Source organism: Plasmodium inui (assembly GCF_000524495.1).
Source record: "Plasmodium inui San Antonio 1 unplaced genomic scaffold supercont1.25, whole genome shotgun sequence".
In the NCBI taxonomy this organism is placed as follows: Eukaryota; Apicomplexa; class Aconoidasida; order Haemosporida; family Plasmodiidae; genus Plasmodium; species Plasmodium inui.
The window spans coordinates 193,112-217,353 of record NW_008481859.1 but is presented as its reverse complement, the minus strand read 5'-3'; the positions used below and the strand labels follow the sequence as shown (position 1 = coordinate 217,353).

Sequence of the window (24,242 nt, the reverse complement as noted above, 5' to 3'; positions counted from 1 at the left end):
GGCAATTCCAATATAGGGGGCCTATGCTAGCCACGCAGCAAGAAGGGCTCGCACAAATTGGGCAGAGGCAAAAGGAGGTAAAAAAAAAAAAAAAAAAAGAAAAAAAAATGATAGTAAAAAGTGCACAACACGAGGAAGGAGAGTGTCTAACACAGTGCCACTTAAATTGACAAAGGTGCAGAGGAACCAGCGGAGTAGACACAGGCTACGCTGTTTCCCTCCAAAAGTTACCACCAACATGGGAAAGCCCTTTCCACTAGAGGCTTTTCCGAGATCGCCGCACCTATCCTCTTCTGTCTCGATTTCCGCTCCACCTTCTACTTCTCCTTTCGAAACACAAACGGGAGGCATAGAAACAAAGAACGCAGTGGAGACAGCAGCTTCCCCTAAGATGACTACAGGGGGGGGAGGAGGGTGCCATCTCCTGTCTGTGTATTTGTGTGTACATGTGCGCAGGGGATCGGGAGTGGCGCAGAGCTCACACGAATATAAGTAACAGCAGGACATGTACTGACCACTGTCACGTCTTCGTAGGGAGAGACTATGTTGGGGAGAACTCCCCCCCCTGCTTCCTCTATGTGTATGCGTAAATAATATATACACAAGTGTGCACAGGTTGCCGCACTGGATTGGTTGTGCTTCAGCAGGCTTCCCATTTCTACCTTCCACTATTAGATGACCACAAAAAAAAATTGAAAATAAAAATAAAAGGTACAGTACGAAGAGAAGGAGAGTAAGGAAAGGAAGCGAAGGAATAAGAATGCGCAATATTGCACACAATATACACAGCATAACGGGAAAAAATCATTCCAACCATACGCGGCAGACACTCCGCGCCTTCCCATTTCGGTGGCGGAACCTCTCACTGAATTTGTCCCACATTTGTCCCACATTTGTCCCTCATTTGTGCTTTTTGTCGTTTGACAGTTGATCGATCTTTCTTCTGCGCTCCTCACTCGCGGGAGGTTTCCTTAGAGCCATCTACATTAGGGTCCTTTTGCGTGATTTTTTCGCTGCCTTCGCTTTTGGTGGTTTCCTTCTCTTGGGCTCCACTTTTGATGGATCCGTCGTTCGCTGCTTTGTCCATAGGGGCTTCACTGTTAGTTGTTCCCTCGCCTGGCGCCCCCCCGGCTGCTGATCCTTCCTCGTGGGTGTCCCGCTCATACTCCGTTGCGCGCTGCTCGGTCAAGAGCCCTGCCGCACTGTTCCCATACTTAGACTTCTGCAAGGTTGAGATGGATTCTGCATTCTTTTTGCCTTGTGCACGGAACTGGACACGATTAAACGGGTCGAACCTCCCATCCGCTTGGTCACCATAAACATTGTTCAGAGCCTGTATGTCGTCTAAGTCGTAGTCTTTATCGTCCTCACTGTCGAAGTCATAATCTTCCACCTCTTCTTCCTCTTCGTCGTCTTCGTCGTCCGTGAAGCGTACCCCCGATTTCCTGCTTCCCATTCGAGTCGCAAAATCGCGAAGACTAAACTTCCCACTTGATCTCACATCCTGCGTAAAGGCAAAATTAGAGCCGCTCCCCACGCCCCGGGTGAGGCTAGGGTTCATCTGGTTGCCCCCCAAATTGAAAATATACTCGTCCGTCGTGCGCAGCACGTTGGGCGTCTCGAATAAGTTCGCGTCGGAGAGGCCGTCCCCGAGGTGGCCACTTTCGAGGGAATTGCCCAGCCCGCCGCCTAACCCCCCGCTTAACCCGCCCTGCGCGAGGTGCACAATCTTGATTGAGCGCTTCATCTCGCCGTTCTTATTGTTCAGATTCATGAAAAATGGATTCGCATTAGAGCTATTGTTAATCATGTCCAGAATGGTCATGTGCTTTACAAAATCGACGACGTTGAAGTTGGTCTGCTGGAATTTCTCGATCAAAGTGACATTCCACAAGATGCACAGATGTGGGTTTCTATTTTTGCTAATCTGTATAAGAGTGCACTCAAACTCAATTAAGTCATTTTTCTGTAAATTTTCCACTTGTGCAATTAGGGAGTCGGTGAAAAGAGCCCTGATGTCAGGCTTGTCGTAACGATACTCCGAAGGGTTCATTCGAATGAACAAAGAATTGCTATTAAAGAAACCTTCCTTTATTTGATGAAACTGTCCTCTCCATATAATTGTGTACCCATCATATTTGATGCTAAAATTGTGAATGCTGTTAAACTTATTTCTCAGTTGTGACTTGTGTCCACAATCTTCCAGGTAGTCCATCCAGCTAGCCGTTATGTAGGGACCTTTGGCTAGATTGTCTAAGTTAAAATTGCTTGAAATTCTTAGGATGTAAAAAAAAAAAATTAAAAAAATGAGAGATAGGAATAGAACCAAATATTTTGCTGAAATTATTATTGCACATTTGGGGAACTGGAAAGTTAAAATTTGATTTTCTCTCTTCACTTGAATTAATTTTTCAGTTGATTTTAAGTTCTTTTTGCAGAGGGGGCAGGTGTATTTTTTTTGCTTAAAAGTTAAATACAACAGAGGTATTAAAAATATCGTGAAGAAAGAGATCAAGAGAAACAAAATGATTACGAGGAGGTATACAAAGGTGGGGGTATACGTCTTCACCTGTGCATACACATGCTTGTTGCAATAATCACAATTGAGCACTTCTTTTGACTCCTTGTCATTGCATCCGCTTGGCTCTTCTTCTCTTTCTTCCTCGGTTAGACCTGTTCCCTCGGTAAATGAATTGTTGTTATCGTTTCTGATGGGTGTAAATTCTCCTCTGAAGGAGCCATTCTCGTTGCACACCATGTTGCTGTCGTGACACGTGCTCGCGTCATTGTAAGTGTTATCGTCGTAGTCGTTCTTGGAGCCACTGTCGTTTATGTTTATCTCCTGCATTTCGTTTTGGAGGACGTTCATTTCGCTCAGCCTGGTTCTCCCGTTTTCGCCGAAATTTACCATTTTGGGTTAGCGTAGAAAGTAGCTGGTGGCAGAGGTTGGGCTACACTAGTCTGGCGATGCAATGTTGGCAACGCTCAGGGGACCATGCCGCACGGGCGATAGTAGAGAACGAGTGAACGCGCCAAACAAGCTAATTGGCAAAAAAAAAAGAAAAAACTCGCAGCGCCCTCACAACGGTCGCAATTTTTTACACACACAACCATGAAGGTCTCACCCGGGGGCTGGAACAGATATGCATACCAAAGCGCATGTACAGCCGCGCATTCGCATGAGCAGTTCAGGTAAATAATCTTATTCGTTTTGCTTCCCTTCTTTTAAACATGTCCTGAAGTAAATATACCCCTAATTCTGCTAAATCTCCTTGCGCGCGTTTGCATCTCCTCAATTTGCCAGTCACTCGGAGCGCGCGAAAAAAAAAAAATCCCGAATGTGTTATGCATGAAAGGGGGAAAATATGGGTACCAAGAGGCCGCCAAGAAGGGAAATAGTAAAAGAAAACAGCCAAAATGGTATGAGCGGCAATAAAACGCAGAAAAAAAAAATTTCAAATTGGCAGACTAGCCAAAATGAAAAAGCAAGTTGCAAGAAAAAAAAAATAAAATGAACGCTTTACTAAAAATTGCGAGAAGGTTAAAATTGGAAAAGTCAGCCCTTTTGCGCGTTATGCTGGCAACGCTTTAACTCTCGTGCGCCAATTGGCGTCCTCGATCTGAAATACGTGACACTTCGAAGGGAGTGCCCAGAACAATCAATACGGAAGCGTGAGGCGTACCGCAAAAACTGAGAGAGGAGCAAAGTGGAGAAGGGAAACAGTTCACGCGCGCGTTTACACGCTCGTTTACATGCTCCTTTTTTACACACCCCTTTACGTGGTCCTTTACATGCTCCTTTTTTACACGCCCTTTACACTCTCGTCCACCTTTTCGTATGCGATAAAAAAAATCCTAACCTAGTAAAACGAAACTTGCGCCATGTGCAAGTTTTACGTTCAATTCAGGGAGAAACTTCCTCTCAAGTGGTTGCAAAAAAAAAAAAAAAAAAATTAAAAAAGACAAACAGAGTGAGCCTGTACATAACGCGCTTCGTTATTTTTGCAAAGGTGAAGCTGAGGGAGAATATTGCTCTAACCTTCCGGAGTACATTTCAGGGTTTACTTCTGAGATGCGATTTTTCCTCATACTCATTCGCGCAACTGAAGAGAACGCGCTGGTGTGCATAGGCAGGATACCCTTAAGCGCTTTCTTTCGAATGCATCCGATGTGTGACTGCGAGGTAAAGATAAGGGGGAACAATTCTCGCGGCGCTGTGGTTGGCTCTCGCGCAAAATGTGCACGGCGAGGCGAGGCAAATGTGAACTAGATTTGGGAGAATTTCGTCCCTGTGAGCTCCGCGGGTGTGTTTGCATAGCTATCCACACAACGCATCGGCATCACCACGTGACCTTCTTTTTCTCAGTACATAATTTGTACCTTTTTTTCTCACACCATGAGTTGAGCGATCCGGCGCGAGCGGGAGGCGTTTCGCGCAAGCATGGAAAAAAAAAAAAAAAAATAGAAGCACCCAAGTGTACACAAATATGCACATGCATATATTTGTACATCCTTACATGGGCACCCAAGGCGTACACAATTTCGAAAAGGCTGACGCCGAAGGGAGTAGCAGACATTTCCTTCGAGTTGATAATCTGCCGTGTTCACTTCATCGGCTTTTGGGCTAGCCCGAGGGAAAGGGGCGAGCGGAAGACCCACAGGCGTCCGCAAGAGGGGCCTGCTGTCCGTTAGAGCAGAAAGTGTCGCCTCGCTAGCAGGTGAAATTTGGTACGACCGCAACCACCCCAGGAGCCGCCAACATGAGTAATGTGTTCGACAAGCTGAAGAAGCAGAGGTCCAAAGAATGCAAGGCGACGGATTTTTACGAGGTAAGTGTGACGATACTGTGTGACGGCTTCCCCAACTGGGTTTTTCGTCTTCTGTGTGTTGTAAACACCATGTGAATGACTCCACTTGTGAGAATCGCTCCGGAGAAGTGGCTAGAGAGAAGCCATAAATTGTGTGAATCGAAAGATGCTGACAGTTGAGAAGTAGCTTGATGCATAGGGGTGTTGTGGTGGAGGCGCCCACCTTTTCTCTTTCCCTCTGTTCATTGCTTCTCCTCCCCCCTCACAGGTGAAAAACAAAAATGACGACATTTACGAAGTGGTAGACGAAGAAGGATACGTTGAAAACAAGAACTCTCTAAAGGACTTCATCGTAGGAGGTGACCACTCAGGAAAAAAAGGGGTGTCCACAAATATGTTTCTCTTGGTTTTGTTCCCTTTGGGATGACTTCTTCGTGACTGCTTCCCACGTGACTGCTCCCCTCTGTTCCTTTCGCAGGAGACAAGGACTTCGACTCCAGCGATGACGTAATCGTGGAGGATATTAACTACGCCCTTCTTCGGAAGAGGGGTAAGTGGCGCGGTGGAAGGAGAGTGGGGTATACGGTGGAGAAGGCCATCACGTGTTTATATAGTCTTCCTCCGCAATGACACCTTCCTCTGTAGCATCTCCCCCTTCTGCATCCGCCGCCTGCTCATCATTTTCTTCTGCTCCTCCTCCCCCCAACCACCAGCGGCCGAGAAGGAAATCAAGGCCAAGAGGAACACCCCCATAGACGATTTCATCCGAGAAAAAAAGATCCAGAAGACCTTCTCGACAGGTAAATTAAGCAAGGATGAAATATCGAAGGCAAAAAACATCGAACGATTGATGGACGCGAATTCGTCTTCTAGTGGCAGCGAGTCGGACAATTTCAACACGAAGAGGAAGACAAGAGACTCTTACGAAAGGGATCGTAGTGAAAAAGAAGGATGTCATATTAGGCAGATCATCCATAGTAGTAATAGGAATACGCATATTAGTGAATTTAGAGGCAGTTCGATCGGTGATGTTCCTTCCGGAAGGCATCACCCCTCTGGAGTGTCCCCAAGCAGCGCTACCGTACATGCGGAGAGAAAAAATGGCTACAACCCTGTTCTTCGTGCGAAAGGAACAGATGAGCAGATAAAAGCGCAAGTGAAGGAAAAGTGTCACGAAAGTGTTGAGTGTACCGTTTTAGAGGACGAAGACGATCTCGATGGGGAAGTGACACAGGAGAGAAACAAGAAGAGGATAGTGCTCGCAGTGGAAGACAATCTAGGGGGAGATACTCCAGAAAAGACTAAGCACACCCCAAGGGAAAGTTCAACGGAGAGTTGCAAAGGGGAGGAAGAAGGTGCAAAGGGTGGAAGCGAAAAATATGTACTTCTCAGTAGTATCAAACAGGATACTACCCCAGAGGGACAACAATCTGATCAGCGTAGCATTGTATCGAGGCTCGAGGAAAACCACCCCGTAGAGACATTCCTACAAATGGGAGACGTTCCTCCCATGACGCACAAAATGAGGAACGAACCGAGGGGAAGCACCTGCGACGGGGAAGAGGAACAGGAACAGCAGACGAGTCGTCTAAACGGAGCTATCGGATTGAAGAACAAACCAGATGAGCTAGTCGCAAATGAAGAAAGTGGGTTTGTTAACGTATACCTCTTCGACATATGCAAGCACAGAAACAGCATCATCCTGTTCGGAAGGACCAGGTCCAAGTTTAAGCTGTATAGAAGCGTGAGCATATATATTGAGGACATGTACAGATGCTACTACTTCCTGTTGTCGAAAAATATGATTTATAGAAAAGATGGACTCGAAATAAAGTATGGGCACGAGAATTACAACACATGCATTATGTCCGACTTTTTGGAGGAGTTCCAAGCCGTGAGGAAGCACCACAGCATTGAAAGCATCAAGTGCAAAATCGTGAAGCGCAGAAATTTGAATCTCAGCTCGAGTGATGAAGATGTGTATGCGAAGATTTATTACACGTACAACTGTGACCCGATCAGCGACAGGTACATGTCTGGAAGGACCTACTCCGCCTTCTACTGCTGCAATGAGGACATCATAGAAAATTTTATCATTAAGAAGAATTTGAAGCTCCCCTGCTGGGTGAAGGTCAAGGGGATGAAGATGAACCCGAGCAACAATTTGAGTTACTGTTACTTCGACTGCACTACTGCGAACTGGAAGAACGTCTACCCGGTGGAGAAGCGGCTCGAGGGGAAGGTATCCCCTGGGAGTGCGGAGATTATCCCGGTTAGCGGTGGCAACAGCGGTGCTCCCACCCCTGACGAGACGCACAAAAAGGGGGACGTCACCACAGGGGGGATCAGCCACCTGATCGATCTGGACCTGAACAAAGTCATTATCAAGGTGGTGTCGCTCCTGAACGAAGAGAACCACCACGAGGTGTTCAGCATCTGCTCCATGGTAGACGCAGGAGGGGTGAAGTATATCAATTTCTGCGGCATATCTGCCAAGGCGGAAAAAAAAAAAACGCTCTTTACATACAATAAGAACAACGCCAAGATATTCGACTCGGAAAAGAACCTCCTGGATGCCTTTCTCCTAAAATTGAGACCCCTCGACACGGACATCTATATCGGCTACAACATTTTGAATTTCGACTTGGAGTTCCTCATACATCGATGCAATGTGCATAATCTAAACGCAGATTTTCTGAGCAGGAAGAAGAAGCTCAAGAAGAACGACAAAATGAAAGTCAATAAGTTCAACGGCACCAGCAGCACCGGGTCCATGTATAATATCATTCAGCATATCAAGGGGAGACTTATCGTGGACATCTACATGCTGTGCAAGGATTTGATCAAGCTCACCAGCTACAGCATGGACGAGATTATCGACAGCGTCAGGAATAAATTCCAGGACAGGGGCCGGTCGGCCAATGCGTCCAACTCGACCGACGCCGCTTCCCCCAGTGCTCCCCGCCCCAACGTCTACAAAGACTTCTCCGTGAACAACATCAACCTGCTGAACTGCAGCAACATCCACCTGTACGACGCGGAGCAAATCCTCGAAAATCACCTGAACATGTATATACACAGCCAGCTCTTCTCTGTGCAAGAAATATCAAACGTGTGCAAAGTGCTGCAGATCATCGAGAAGACTAGAGACCTCACCAAACTAAGTGGCTACCTCTGGGCCAGGAGTCTACTATGCTACACCAGCGAGAGGATTGAATACTTTCTTCTCCACGAGTATAACAGGAAGAAGTTCATCACCCCTGTGGTTAAGAAGAGAATTAAAAAGATTGAAAACGAACAAGTAAAAAACAAAGCTGCGGCAAAGTACTCGGGGGGACTCGTACTGGACCCCCTCTGCGGCTACTACGACACGTTCGTCCTCTACCTCGACTTTAACAGCCTCTACCCGTCTATTATCATCGAGTACAACGTCTGCTTCAGCACATTGAAGGAGAGAAGTAGCCACATCGATGGGGAAGTCATCAACGGGGTGGAAAACTCCAACGGGGTGGCAGCCTCAAACAGGACTGACGCCGCCTACGGGGATGACACCGCGAAGGAGATAGGCGATCTGGCGGACTCCACAGACGTGGCGGAAGCGGACTCGGGGGAGGCTCTCGCCCCAAGCGAAGCCATCGAAATTGAAGACTTTGACAGAACCAAGGTGGGTATTCTACCCTCCATCCTTAAAAATCTTGTGGAGAAGAGAGCCTTCATAAAAAAACTAATCGCAAATGAAAAGAACAAGGAGAAGAAAGAACTCCTCCTAATCCAGTCCCTATCCATAAAACTTATCAGTAATAGCATATATGGTTGCCTTGGAAATACAAACAACCGTTTCTACGCTAAACACATCGCTTCGTTTATTACACTCAAGGGAAGGAACCTACTCCAGCACACCAAGTCTAGAGTGGAGAGGGAATTCAATTTGAAGGTGATTTATGGAGACACCGATTCGATCATGATAGACACAGGCATAAAGGCGCACGGAGTGAATAACTACAAAGAGGCCTTTAGATTAGCCCACATCATTAAAAATACCGTGAACAAGAGCTACAAGAGGCTCGAACTAGACCTCGAGTGTATTTTTAGTAAACTCCTCCTTCTGAAAAAGAAGAAGTATGCCTGTGCAAAGGTCATGGATGCCAACATGGAGAGGTGTGAATACGAAATGAAGGGAATCAATTTTATCAAAAGGGACTTTAGTAAAATTTCAAAACTGATTGGGAATGACGTGTTGAAGATCATTTTTAGTAGCAAGGATGGCCAGGGATCTGGAGCGGGCGCTGGCGACACGGAGCTCCCCATGGAAAACGACCTCTCGGAGCAGATCCATGAGTACCTGCGCGGAGTGCACCAGCGGATCCAAGCGGACGAGTAAGTCAAGCGGAGTGTACGGAGGAGCGTAGGGGCAATGCAGCACCGCGTAAATTTATTGCCCTCGCCTTGCTGCATTTCCACTTCTCCGCTTCTCCAATTCCCACTTCTGCTCCCCCTCGCAGGTTCGACCTGGACTTCTTCGTGATCACGAAGAAGCTGACCAAGAACGTGAGCGAGTACCAGGAGAAAAACTCCCTCGGGCACGTCCTGGTGGCGGAGCGCATGATGAAAGACGGCTACAATATCAGCGTCAATAAGGAGATCCAATACTGTGTGTGCACGAGCGAGGACGCCTCCAGATTTTTCAACAAGTCGGGCAACGAGAAGCTGAGCAATTCCCTCTGCTGTTTCAGTGTCAGCGAAATACAAAAGCATAATATGAAGATCGACAAGGACTACTACATTAGGAACCAGATCCTTTCTCCTATCAATCGACTATGTCAGTACATCGAAGGAACCAGTGCAGAGAAGTTGGCTTCCTGTTTTAACATCTTCGATGTCAGGGAAATAAAAACTGAGCTCCAGATTGAAGAAAATTATCAGGAAGCAAATGTCCTATCGTTACTAAACGAGTCAGAAGAGAGATTCAAGGACATCCACTTGAAGGGCTACCTGACCTGTTCATACTGTACACACAATGTCAAGCCAGCCATCTTCATAAAATACTTTCGATGCAATAACTGCCTTAGGTATTTCTCGATCGAACAGATACGGAATTACATCTTTTCCTTCGTTTACCATTTATTTGCTACCTTCTACAAACAGCTTTACGTGTGTAGTACCTGCTTGGTGAAGACGAGACGTGTGCTTCTTAAAGAGTCTAAGGATTGTCCAAGCCCCAATTGCGAAAATCCCAAGGGTTCCCTGAAGCCCCTGGTTTCGAAGAAGTATATTTATCTCATGCTGGAGTATTTTCTCTTTCTGCTCAAGGACAATTTGAGGGAAGTTCCGGAACGCCTCGTCGAGGGGAAGATTCGCCGGGCGCCCAGCGCTGGGGATGGCGACACTGCCGATGCAGAGAAGCTAGACCAACATACCGCTGAGGAGAGGCTATACGGACACACCGCTGAGCAGAAGCTAGATCGACACCCCGCTGCGAACCATCCCGATGGAGGAACCCCCTACGCATCTGACGTCCTCGTTTATGTCTGCGTTGATGATAAGTTCAAAACGCACATCTTTAGCGACCAGAAAGGAGGGAAGAAAAATATCAAGGTGGAGGCTTACGACGACATATGCAACAAGAAGGAACTCGGGATTACCATAACGAAGGGGCTACAGATGAAGTATCCAAATATCTCCAACTTTCTCACCTACTTGAATTTGAAGAACAGTCAGTTCTGCATTAACTACAACGAGGAGAGGAACACCATTCGCCAGTCCTTGCAGAGCCTCGTGCACAACGACGTGTACGCGCAGATTTACTTCGACAAGATCTTCTCCATCTTCCAGCAGCCGCTCAGTTCTAAGATAGCGGAGTTGTGAAGTTGTCGCTGTTGGCGGTGCTGTGAAGTTGGTGGGGTTACGAAGTTGGCCGTCCTGGCGGAGCGTTAGCCTCGCTGCGCAGACACATGGGGGCACTCCAATGAGGAGCCGTCCCTTGTGCGCCGCACGGGGTATACCTTCCTTGATATTTACTCCCCCCCCATAGTGCAGTTTTTTTTTTTTTTTTTATCTTTTTTTTTCCTCTTCTTTCCTCTTCCTGTTCTTTCGGCGCTTTCTCAACATGCTTAACCTCGGAAAAATTTTAAATTGGAAAAGGGTGGACTGTGTGCAAATGGCCACTCAGATAAGTTCCCCTAAAAAATAGTTTTCCATTCAATCTATGCTAAGATGAGTAACCTTTTGGGGGCGCTGCCCTTCTCTTCCCGTAATTTTGTGTGTGGAAATCTCCACTGGGAAGGTGAAACCCTTATTTGGCTGCCTCTCAGGGTGAAACACTCCTTTCTCAGCTTCTTCACGCACACATAGGTATACTATCGGTGTACTCTAAGTGTACTATAAATGTACTATGAATGTACTATAAATGTGCTTGCCTGTGCAAGCCCCTCCATAGGAAAGCCTTCCGCCAGCACACAACACACAAAATGAAGTACTCCTTCCTATCCCAAACCAACCGGAAGGCAATTTTTACCATCATAGCCAACTACATAAACTTGTCACAGTATGAGCTGGCTCGGTCACTACTACACCATCTGGTGGTTAAGTGCTTGTTGACGGGGGATGACTTCACGAGGGGCAGCAGAAGGGGTAGCAAAGGAAGCAGCAAAAGGGACAGCAAAAGGGACAGCAAAAGGGACCTCTCGAGAGAGGAGAAGGTCTACTACTTAAAGAAGACTATCAAGTTCATGAGAAGGTTTTTAACTTATGGCTGCTCTCCTCTGCAGATTTTCTCAAAGGAGCAATCCAGTGCACACTTCCTACTCAAGGTGGCACGGGACTACAACCGGTTTGTTGATTTGATACTTCGGAACCTACTAAACTCTGGGGTGAGGAATGGACACCTCGCAGCTCAACCATGGAGAAGCGTCCCGAGACTGCCCCGCCAGATTCGTTCCCTCTTGAGAAAGAAGTATGTGCCTAAGCAGCTGCAGAGGAAAATTGCCTTCGACGCTCTTCTGGCAACCATAGTTGTGCACAGAGAATACTACCTCTGCGCATTCGAAGACCCCTCGTTTTTTTCCTTTTCACTGGATACAGTGCAGTGTCTAAGGCGGATATATTATCTGCACCTGAAGGCGGGGGAGCTGCTCTTGGGAAGGGGGAAGCGCGGACGGAAGTCCGGACAGAAGCGGAGACAGAAGCGGAGAAACAGGCGGGACTGCAATCGGGGACAATGGCACCTCCTGGACTTATTTAACCGCATTGTGCCGTTCAACGCGCCAACCGGAGGACGTCCTCCCCAGGAAAAGAGCACCCCCCCCATGGATAACTCTCCCAACAGAAGAGCAAAACAGTCTTATCGTCTAAAAGTGAGAGAAACAGATCAGCTACATAAAATAGACGAGCTCGTTCTTCAGAGCTGCAGAGTGGTGTATGGTGAGAAGGACCACCGGGTCAGACCCAGTGTCAATGTAGTTTCGCCAAACCGTGAAAGTAACAATGCAAAGAAGGAAAACAAAGAGAAAGGAACCCCATCCATGCACATAATATATATCCCCCCGCTTCACATCATTAATAAGGCGCCCATATATAATTACATAAACACCTTTGAAGAAGAGACACATTATTTTTTGCAACACAACGTTGTGACTTCACTTTATCGGGAGGTTTTCTACCTGGTGTTTTTTCTCCCTGCCCTAGCCGTCCAGCTACTTAAGACCTTGTGTCTAAATCAGTCCTTTTTTGATTTCCTTCTGAGTCTTCTTTTTCTTTCCAATTGGAGTCACTCCGTGGGTAGCAATTATTTGCAGGATAGATCAGATGGCACCCCATCATTGGGGGCAGCTCGCGAAGAGGGTGTTTCCATGCAGATTAGGGAAAGCGCCACGAAAGGACGGAACCCCATCAAGGAGGACGTACCACTCGAGACAGAGGCGGAGACGGAGACACAGGCTGAAACGAAGACAAAAACGAAGACAAGGGAGGAGACGTTACTCACCCTAGTGAGAAAAAAAGAAAAAAAACAGAAACATATTGATAAAAAATTGATAAAAAATTGCTACTTCATATTTATGCAGCTATACTACGGTATAGTTAACATCTACATGGATGTCTTGGTGGAAAAGTTAAAAAGAAAGGACTTGGTGAATTACTACAATTTTTTATACCTGCTCAAGTTTAACCACATTTTTGTGAACAACGTTTTTTTCTTCTCCCTTTGCTTTGCAAATGTGGGGTGTGTCACAGGTGGAGAATCCACCAGGGAAGATACTCACTGGAGAGAGTACCCACTTGACTCATCTGATCACACCAATGTAAGGATCAACAGGGGGGAGAAACACCTGAGAATCAACCCCCCAAAGAATCTCCATCTCGCTCAAAAGGCTCTGCACAAAGTTTACGATTGGCTGGTCCTCCTCGTCTTCCACTACAACGGTGACGAAGGCGCAGTTCACCACTTTGGCCACTGTCCGGAGTACCCACCAAACAGAGAGAAGTGGAATCGGAAGCAGAAGAAGAATCAAAACAGAGAGGATGTCACCTTTTACAAAATCCTCCTCAGGGGAGTCGTCCTCCACCTACCCATTAATTACTCACACATACGAGCCATCTTTTTTTTTTACCTCCATCAAATGAGAGATAAAAGGAAAGAATGGACGATCCAAAATGCTAATCACAAGAAGAGCGTCATTTATGATATACTTATGTCTACGAACACGTTTCGCTGTTCCGATGAAGGCCTAGTTGTCAATGTACTTCTTCACCTGTTCAACTATGCAGACGATCTGTACTGTCGCTGGGTGCACACGAGCGTCCTGTACTCTCACGTGATGTACTCTCTCGTGCACAGTGGGGGGAAGGAGGATCTCCTGTCTTGTCTCAACACCTCACGGATTAGGGGCGTCCACTTCCTCGGGTAATTGAAAGATCCCTTCATGAGATGATCTGACCCACCCCACATGGCCGTAATTCATTTTACATCTTCTATTTTATTTTATTTTTTTTTTAATTTTTGTTTTTTTTTTTTCCGAACCTCAGCTACCTGTTCGACCTCTGCGAAGCGCATATGGCTAGCCACGAGTTCCTCCATCTGGACAGACTACTTCACAACTTTAAGGCGCTCAAAAACCTCTGCGTGCTGTTCTGCCTGGAGAATGCCATGGATGTCCACGTGAAACGAAAATGCCTCTCAGAGATGAAGGCCAGTAGGAACAATCTGTACCTTTACAACTACATAAAAGACATGAAGGTGAGAGTGAGGATCTCCTCCCATCACTACCATTTGCACAAACAGAAGAGGACAGTAAACCACGGATCGCAGGAACACAGATTAACAGAGAATGAGCTTTTTCTCGCACTCAAGCAGTCATCCAGTGCCGCTTTACTCAATCAGCTCAACCTGCTGCCGCATGTTGGATACTCCTTTCTCGCGAAAATGGCACAGATGGGTCGGTGTAACATTAAGAATGACCTGTACAGGCGGGAAACAAGAATGAATACGAACTTCCTCCTTTTTTACGCATCAATGAGGAGTGTCTTTCTCTGCCTGCAGGGGTAAGTCACTCGAGTGGGTGTGGACCCTTCCGTCTGTTAACTTTGCTCACCACACGCTAGGGTAATTCTTCCACCCCATATACTACGTTACTTCTTCTCCCATACAGGCGCAGAAACGTGGAGCAGATCAGGACCTACTACAAACTAATAAGCTACCGAGAGTGCCGCGTAAAAGCCCTCCTCTACATAACTGTCCTCCTCTTCCAGTGCATACACAGTAGACAGGAAGGGATGAAGCCAAAGCTGTTCATGTGGACTATACACTTTCTGTCACATAAGCTGAGATCCATCAAGGAAGACAAATCTCTCTTTTTATCCAACTTGAAATGTTTGTTAATGCAAATTGTATGCGATGTGTATGTCCGTCTGTTTGTCTTCATCCAAAAGTGTAGAGGCATACATGTGAAGTCAAGAAACGGAAAAAGCGGGTTCAGACGGGTTCTAAGTGATTCCTACAGATTGTGCATGAGGGGCAGGGAAGATGCAGAAAAAGCAGCGCTGTACCAGATCGGAGAATATTCCAATGAAGGGGGTAATCAGAAGGAAGTACTACAAATGGGAGGTAGTAAGGACTCTGCTGAGGGGGCAAAAAAACTGGGCTTATTTGAGCGCCCTGTATCTGCCACCCCACAGGGAAAAATATCGCGTCAACGGATAGGACCCATGCTGCCATCCACAAGAGGAACAGCAGAACGGATTCTGGTGAGTCACCTAATAGGAAAAGTAAAAAGAATTTCGTCCTTCAGAGTTCACACCAAAGGGACGTCTAAACGGAGTGGCGCACGGAGAAGGGGAGGCTCCATCTTCAATTTTGTAGTTATGGTGGAGAGGTGCCTGAGAAGGAAGAAGCTCCGTAGAAGGAAGGCAGTGAGGCGCTCCTCCACCAGGCGGATACTACCCTTGGGTGCTCTGCATAGAGGGAATGCGCCCTTCGAAAGTGCTGACTTCAACATCGCCGACTTCAAGACCGCCGACTTCGGGAGGTACTTCCTGGAACTCATGTGCAGCGATCCGCAGGAGTATCTCTATAGGAACGTTGCAGACGGGAGGAACAATCATCTGAACATGTTCATATTCTTTATATACAGAAATCAGGTGTCCAAAAGCTCGTTGCAGAACCTGTTGCACTACCTCGAATTGAACACACTCTTTAAGAGCCTGTACATGGGTCAGCCTATATTGTCATGGTGCAGGAGAGGAGAGACCACACTTCAGAAGAAGTCACTCACCCCCTTTTTCCAAATGATGCTTTTTTACTATGAGAAATACAGATGGAACGAGGTGAACAAGTATCTCTTGCCGAATAGCTGTGGTATCGACTTGTTCTCTCTTTATAACTTTCTGGACATGTGCGTGTCGTGCTCGAACACGGTGGAGAGTGGGGCGGCCCTGCTGCGCTTCGTGAGGAGAAGGATACGCAGGGGCAGTGCCCTAAGCGGGAAGACACGTGCCGAAGTGAATGGAAAGACGCGTGGCGATGCGCCTTCCCCCGCCGCGCGCCTGGCCCACTTCCTCCTCTGCTTCGTCGACCGGCTGCACGTGCTCATAAGCATAAAAAACAGGCCCTCCTGGGGGGAAAGAAATAGGGAAAACCAGAATGGGTGGAAACAACAAAGAACAGAAACACCCCCCTCGAGGAAGGCACCACGGATGGTGAAACCAGTGCTTCTAAACAAGTACCTGCTGCTGAAGTGTAACTCTCTAAAGGTGCAATCCAAATTGATCGAAAAATATTTCGTGGACCTGTACAAGAGAAAGCACTTCCTAAAGGACATGTTCCTCAGATTCAATAACTTAAAAAGGAAGAAAAAAAAATACATAAACGTTAACTATGAAGAGATGAACAAGTGTCTGGATAAGTACTGCCACCTGCTGCTAGAGAATGACGAAGGGGTTACCATCAATTATCTGTTTTTTTTTTTTCTTTACGCAAAAATCCTTATTAAATATGTGCACAACTCAATGGAGGAGAGATCACCGCAGAAAAGCTTTTACCAGTTCGCTTCCCAGTCCAAGGACAATTTCTCCGACTCTCAAATTGTGTATGAAAAGGGGGGGATCAACTACAACCTATTTTTCATTCTAACAATAAATGTAGACAGGCTGATAAAATTCGCTCTTTTCCTGCGTAACTCCTTTGGCAATGCCAGGAGGATGTGTTCTCTCTTCTTTATTCATCACCACAGTGTACTCGTCCAGAATATTGCAACTCAGTGTTGTATGAAAAATACGTTTCCTGTGTTTCTGTTTGATTGGGGGAAGAACTCACCAGATAGAATCTTCACGCCGTCTTTTGTCCGCACAGATACGCCAAATACAGAGGGGACTGCTCGGAAATCCCCATTAGGGCGTAACTACCTGGAAGAGAAATGTGCTGAACAACCTGAGGAGAAGTACCTAACGGGAGAGTTCCTCTTTCTCCTTACGGATGTCGTTGGGGCACTGGAGCAGGTGAAGCGAAGAGTGGCTCCCCCCGAGGGAAAACAAAGGAAGAAAAAAACGTGCAAGTTGAAGCTACTCCTTTTGAAGTACGTCCATCACGCGATTGACACACAGGAGGGGGTACCATCAGATGGGCAAATGGGACCACCTCGACGTAGAGGTAACCCTGCTGAGATGTCCCAGCAGATCTCCCAGGAGATCTCCCCTGAGCAGCATCTTTGTAGCTCGAAGAAGCACTGCCCTGATGACAACCCCAGCATGGAAGACAAAGATGAGCTAATAAATCTGTTCATATGCCTGGAAAAGTGCGACCACTACTTCCCATTTATTTTTAACACCCTCTATGGATATGTCTTCTCAGCCAAGTACAATTTTTTGAATAGACTCCTCGTGGAGAGGTATAGCACTATTAAGAAGATTTTCTGGATCTGTCACAGGGAGAGGGGGGCCTCGACGAACAGCGTATTGGAGGCGGTTAGCCATGATAGTGATGTTAGCCATGTTAGCAGCGCTGGCCGAGGGGTGGGTGTCTACTGGCTCAAGTACAACGACTTGAAACACCTGAACAGCTTCACGAAGTGCCTCCTCTACGCGGCCATCTTCGACAACCAGCATAACATGGACTGTCTTCATCTGTACCAGTTGGTGAAGGCACCCAAGGGGGAGGCAACCGTGGGACTTAACACGGAGAAGCTGCAAACGAACAAGCTAAACACGTTTTACGCCCCCCTTTTGGGTAAAATGCACAATACCTCCAGCGAGGAAGCTTCCAATAATCCATTTAAATCAAAAAGGGAAACATTTAGTGCACCTGGCACCTCTCCCAAAAAGGAACAACTCTTGACATACCTCCTCAGCGAGACAACCCCTCTGGAGAGTCTTCTCGATGTCGTCGTAGATTTATTCATGGAGGATCACGACACATTGAGTAGGATGACTTTGCAAGAGGTGATCCTAATCGTGAATACAACCTATTGTAGGTGCCAAGAATTTCGAAGGAAACACGAGGTCATCTTCGTGGATACCCTCCGCAACTGTGACGAGATCGACTGCTACACTTTTGGGAGACTCCCAAACAGCCTGCCTGTGAATGTTGCCAAGGTGGGTGTCTACGTGAGGGCGCTTCATATGGTCAGGAAGGTGCAGCGGGTCCTCACTGAGGTAAGACTCCACACTGCAAGGATTCCTCAAAGTGGAGACCCCCATAAACCAGTCCACCGCTTCATAACACAACGCACCCACTGGGTGAGGATCCTCAAAGCGATTCTGACCGAACCAATGGGGGAGAAAGACACGCTGCAATTCATCACGCAAAATAGGCTATTCAAACATGCCCCCTTTCTCCTCAATTACAAATTGGGTCCAATCACCAGCGTGTCCAAAAGGGAGATGATACTAAGACTGCAGAGAAAATGCAACGCAGCTTACATTGTACATCTCTGGAGGAGCAACAATCTGAGGAAGAAAAAAAAAATTATTTCCTTTTTGAAGAATCTAGAGGGGGAAAAGGAAGTCAAAACTTTACTAAGCAGTGTACTATACGATCCAGACAACCATGACATGCAACACTTCTTTTCCTTCATCCTTCCCCATTTTGAGACAACCTTCGTGAAGAAGTACTACCTGTTGGCATTCGTTTCGCACTCCTTGCAGTTGCAATCAGTGCGAAAAATGAAACTGAGGGAACTTATTCTTTCACTTCTCTGGAGGGATAAGTTAGACTTAATTAGATTCATCCTCAGGAATGACCTGTACAGACCTAGATTGCACACTATCTTTCGTTACGCCTTTTTGTACATTCATCTTGATTGTTCCAAGTGTTTTTCCTCCGAGGGTGGACTTTGGAAAGAGCATCCAACGAGGAGGAAACACTTCGGAGAAGAGACTCACCAAGAGAACGCCCTTCCCTACAGCTTGTCGAAATGTTTATACGTTTTGGAGCTGGCTGTGTTGATCCGTGGAGAATACAATGCGCAGCTTGTGTACGCCACGTTTCTCCGCGTCACACAGGAGCTTTTCGACCGGGTGTGCCACCGCATGTGTGACCGGATGTGTAACCGGGTGTGCGACCTGATGTTTCCTCGCTTGCCGGGGGAGAACGCCCTCAACAGCTGCGTAAAACTGAAAAAGCTGCACCAAGTGAATCGTCCCGTGAGCGTCAATGGGAAGGAGACGTTGCCACATGGGAAGTTCAAAAAGAAGTTCAGCCTGTTCGGCCAGTTTTTTCACAAACACCTCAACGCGAACCGGGTTAAGACAAAGGGGAAGGGCGGAAATGAAGCATACATCAGGCATTATAATATCATTAAATCGGAGGAATCACCACAACGAAGATGCAACCAGAACAGTGGAGGAAAACCCCAAATGGGCATAAACATCCTTATGTATACCTTCTATAAAGTATGTTTCTTCTTTTACGCAAACTACAGAGAAGTGAGAAGAGAAAGCAACCTTCTGTGTATATTGCTTCCTATGCTGATATATGTGCAGACGTGCCTACGGTTCCGAGTGCACCTAAAGTCAGTCATGAAGCTTGACATAAAAGATCTGATTGATTTGCTAAAGGTGAAGAACTTCAATCTGTGTAACCAACTGATCCATAGAATCTATTCTTGCTACATCTATGATGTTAACTCCTTTGGCGTGTTAGGAGAACCCACTTTGTTCTTCCCCTTGGCTAGCTCAAAACGAGGATTCAGAAAATACAAAATGGTGAAAAATATCGTGTCATTGCTTCGATGCGGAGAAGAAGACATCCCCAGAGGAGTGCTACCCTTTAAGAAGTTCAACAACTTTTATGTTTATAGGTACGCCCACGCGACGTGTGTGTATAGGCAGTTCGTGGATGAGGCAGGAGTTGTGGCCCGTGAGTTGAGGGCCGACCAAACAAGAGAACTATCTCAAAGGGATGCTTCGAAGCGCAGTAGAATGAGATGCAAGGGAGCGAACGCGCTGAATGAAGAACACCTGTTGCGGAAGGTGCAGCGGCTCCACTTCAGCGTGCTCGCCTTCTACATGGCACTCTTGTCCAAGTGCAACATGGACCTGTACTTGTCTCTGAATCTATTTTTTTCCTTTCGCTGCACGTACCACTGCTCTAGCAATGTTTACAAGAAATACAGGAAGTTACTCTCCTACTTTGCCAATGTGAATGTACATAAGGGGGTGAAAGTCTTGGGGAGGATGAATAATCACATGGGGATAAATGAGTTGCCGACTTATAAACTGCTGAGGAGGAGAAGTAGTAGGAGTAGCAGTAACAGCAGCAGCATTGACAAAGCTGCCCGAAGACATGACCCAGGGGTGATATACAAAATGGTCCTCCAAGTCAGCTCTGGAGGCGGCATCCACCCCTGGAGGGGTTACACCTATTTGGGACACATGCGGCTCGAAGTAAAAAAGAGGGACTCACTCTCGAAGGGAGCAGCTCCCTCTGTTACTTATCATCTTGTTAGAAGCGATGATGTGGCTTTGTTCCACCAGGGATTTGTTCCCAACCGGAGTGAAAACCTTCTTCCTTCTTCCAGACTAAACCGAAGGGACTTACTCTCTGATGGCACCTTCGACTTCTCTGCACGGACCATTTACTCTCCATCCGCCTCGATCTACGTCAGAAGGCACCTCCTCACCAGAGTAGTTTTCTCCTATTTATACAGCTACCACAATGATGTGAATTTTGGAGGGGAATGCCGAGATATTCAATCGGTAGGAGGCCTCACACAGAAGCAGCTCCTTCTATATGTCATTGGGCATATAGGTAACCCCTATGTGGTCATCGACAAAGGGGTGCATCCCGTGGAGCAGTGCTCAGTAGATCTAGGAGGCTGTCCAGTACGTCCAAGTGACTTCCCACAAACAGCAGGAGAAGGCACCAAAATAGGGACAATCAATTGGGGCCATAAAAAAAGGAAGAGACTCCTCATTGGTGGGATAAACATGATGAGGAAGGATGACCAGTCACGAGTAAACCAACTTAGGAACAAACAAAAGACCTTCACATTTTCAACTTACTTAAGACAGAAGAGAGTGGATCGAAATATGAATCTGTTAGCCCAAAAATTGGAACTTTTCCAAGAGTACATAAAAATGATACACAACGATTCTTTGCAGAGACCTGTGTTGGAGTTCTTCTCATCCGTTCAGTTGGCTAATCACTATGAGCGCTTCTTCCATGAGATGGATGCCTCCTGTTCATTCCCTCTGTGCTATGCACACCCGAGCAGCAACTTAGCTTTGTCCGCTCAGTACTTTAAGAAGAGCTTCCAGGAGGTGTGTGCAGATATGGCTCTCTCTAAATGTAAGGGGCGGGTTGATGGCGGAACCTGTGCGGGAAAAACAAGGAACTTCCTCTTCGTCATGTCCCTGTTGTTGCCTCATGGCTCTCGGTAAGTGTAGCCGCAGTGGCGCTTTCGTGGCCCTTGTTGCGACTGTCGCGCCGCCTTCACCGATTTGCCTCTTTACCGCTTTATCCTTTTACTGCTTTGACTAATTGCCCTCCATGCAGGTGCCTGCGGCTACCAAGTTACAACCTAGCCAAGTGTGACCGCGGCCGGCTGTCCCTCCTGAGGAGCTACTTTTCGCCGGACATCCTCCTCAGCGTTTGCGCCAAGAGTGACCTGTACAAGAACTGCTTCAGGATCATCCGAAAGAAGGTGAGCCGAAAAGGAGAACGTTACCTAGTGTGCGTGGGGACAACCACACAACTGCACAGCGGAAAAACCGCGCTCATGCTGTGATGCTCTCCCTCCACTTCCACCCCCCTACAGGGAGCGTCCAGTGCACAGTTCAGCCGCATCATCAAGAGGGCGTGCAGACACAACTACATTTACAAAGCCTTCCAGAACGCGTCTCTCCTCGAGGACCCCTGCTTCCAGCGCGTAAGTTCCTCCGCTCCGTTGCGCTTCGAAAACTCTGTCGTGCTCGCACACTCTGCGTCCTCTCCCCATCAGTTACCTTCCTCTGGCATGCCTCCCACCAATGATAAACCAACCTCTTATTTCCCCCCCTCCTCGCTCAGGAAATAAATTGCCACTTGCTGCGGCACCGAATGTACGCCCTACTCTACAACTACCTGGTAGGTGCACACATAACCTCTCAGACACCCCAATGCCCTCTCCCCCGAAAGGTCACGAACATAGCGAAGTAAACGATTTTGTCCTGCACAACACTTCTCAGGTTTTTTCAGGAGACTACCTCAATGCGGTCATACTCTGCGTACACAACTACTCCATCGCGCAAAACACGTAATAGAAGAAGCCAAATGGGAAACACGAAATCATCCATTGTGTGCCCGCTCAGAGGGATCCATTCCGATGAGAACAACTAACCACCCATATCCAAACCACCATAAAAAAAAAAAAAACAAAAAAATCCTTTTAAATGCTCCTCCTTGTAGGGATACACAAAATGGCTACTTGAACAGCGCCCTCGTGAACCTCACCCTGATCACTAACACGTTTAAGGGGTAATTTCCTTTCGTCAGTTAAGAGGCTCGACGGAGCAGTCCTGTTAGCTCTGTGTCTCTGCTTTTCGAATGGAGGACATGCATCTTTGCACCATACCTCTTGAGCGGCATTCTGAGCGCCATTTTGAATAGTGCCCCATTTCAACCCTGCACCCCCTCCCCCCTTGTGGTAGCTCCAAGATGAAAGCTACCTCCACACGGCAACTTCCCCACGAACCCCTTATAATGTCTAACAACGGCCGCCGTCACAAAGGGAGCAGAAAATTTTATCGCCCCAGCAATTTTAACATCCTTTTTGGAGAGACACAGAAGGGGCTGAATCATCAGGTCTCTATTGACACGATACACAGGTAGGTCCCTCCATAAGTCGACACGTCCACGAGAAAAGGGAGTCCCCTTCTGATAGCCGAAGCGGTATGAACATACATATGGTTACTCAACACGAGTGCACATACGGTGCACCTGCCTCACAATTTTCCCCCCTTCCGGTACACACCACAGATGCATGGACCTCATAACCCTACAACAGACATTGCTGAACGCCCAGTTGGGTTACCCAGTGAACATCATTAACTGCAAACGAGCGGAGATCTCCCTGTGCATACAGATCTTAGTTTACAAGAAAAAGTACAATCTGGCAGACAACGTTATTAATGTGTATCAGTGGGATTACACCTTCACGTACTGCCTGGCTTGTCTTTTCTGCATCCTGTTGGAAAAGAACTTCTCCTTCCTTGACGATATCATCCATTACGTTAAGATAAAGCTGAACAATGAGGACATGAATATGTTCCTTCTCCACGTCGTGCACTTGTTTTTGGAGTACCGCACCAAGTGGAGGCATGTCTACGAACATGTGAAGCGGCTGTACAGTGGCCGTCAGAAGGGGAGAGCTCTGCAGAGGGACAACCTGTGGGAGGAGACCAATGGAGATCAGCCTCGCGAGCGACCTGACGAAACAGATGCTAATCATCGTACCGACGAGAAATCCAACCAGCCATCCCACGGGCGTGACTTCCTCCGCGACGCGCTGTTCCACATCACCGACAACGACTGCCTCTTCTACGCGCACACCCTCCTCTTCATACACGACAAGCAGCAGTACGCAAGCATCCTCAAAAATATGAAGCGCCTCCTATTCAGTAACATCTGCAAAAATGACATTTACAAGACAATTATTGGGGCATACAAGTTTCTCCACCAGGATCGACGGATGAACTTCAATTTGATTCACGCGAATAGGAGATCCTTTAAGGAGGCTTCTGCCCGCAGGATGAGCTTAACGCGCTTTGGTCGCATTGACGAGGGCTGCAACATAGGGGAGCACTCCAACACAAGCGAGGACGGCAACTTTGCACAGCTCATGTCGCTGGCCAGGAAGTATCCGGACAACCTAAAGGAGAACATTACGCGGGAAATTCTGGCAATTCGGGGTGTAGTGGTGTAGCGACGTAACAAACAGGCGAGTGGACTACGCAGATTAAGCATCGGCTGTTCATTCTTTCTGCTCCCCTGGGTTGGAAGAGGAAATTTTCCCTGCCCGAATGTTCCCCTCCTGTATGCATATACACTTCTGGCGCTGCTTAAAAAACTTTGTCAAGATAAGAATGTATAAACGTATTTTCCTGTTCTTGTCCCGCATGCGTGTGTACGTTCGCTTTTTTTTCTTTTTTTCTTTTTTCTTTTTTTCTTTTTGTATTTCCGCACCTTCCATGTGCGCACGTGTAGTTGTTCCGTTTAGCAGTTCTACAGGGGCAGTTGCATTTCCCCGCGTAAAGAAAAATCGTCACCGCTTCTTACTGTCACCAAAATGACTACTTCGAAACGAGGCTCTGTTCCCATGGGGAAGCAGGTTAATGGAGCCTCATCTGGCTGCCTCTCAATTCTGGTGTATTTCCCCCACGGCTGTGTAAGACTTCGCGAGGATTTGAAGAGGGCCTCCTACCCACCCGATCGCGTGGCGCAGCTCGAGTGCACAATCGCTCAGTTCG

General features: G+C 47.2%; 3 protein-coding genes across 3 annotated transcripts; 2 read left to right on the top strand and 1 right to left on the bottom strand.

Annotated features, from left to right (window-relative positions):
* Positions 1–952: 952 nt before the first annotated feature.
* C922_04586 (hypothetical protein) lies at positions 953–2,911 on the bottom strand (the record flags this gene model as incomplete). The annotated part of the gene is made up of 1 exon (XM_008820165.1): positions 953–2,911. One exon carries the CDS (start codon positions 2,909–2,911, stop codon positions 953–955), a length of 1,959 nt encoding a protein of 652 aa, XP_008818387.1.
* Positions 2,912–4,760: 1,849 nt separating this feature from the next.
* C922_04585 (DNA polymerase alpha subunit A) lies at positions 4,761–10,673 on the top strand (the record flags this gene model as incomplete). The annotated part of the gene is made up of 5 exons (XM_008820164.1): positions 4,761–4,829; positions 5,077–5,167; positions 5,287–5,358; positions 5,522–9,185; positions 9,311–10,673. The coding sequence occupies 5 exons, from the start codon at positions 4,761–4,763 to the stop codon at positions 10,671–10,673; spliced, it is 5,259 nt and encodes a 1,752-aa protein (XP_008818386.1).
* Positions 10,674–11,275: 602 nt separating this feature from the next.
* On the top strand, positions 11,276–23,698 carry C922_04584 (hypothetical protein; the record flags this gene model as incomplete). Its single annotated transcript, XM_008820163.1, has 10 exons — positions 11,276–13,707; positions 13,830–14,345; positions 14,453–21,172; positions 21,292–21,439; positions 21,554–21,664; positions 21,805–21,861; positions 21,963–22,030; positions 22,183–22,251; positions 22,425–22,601; positions 22,753–23,698. 10 exons carry the CDS (start codon positions 11,276–11,278, stop codon positions 23,696–23,698), a joined length of 11,244 nt encoding a protein of 3,747 aa, XP_008818385.1.
* Between the last annotated feature and the right edge of the window lie 544 nt (positions 23,699–24,242).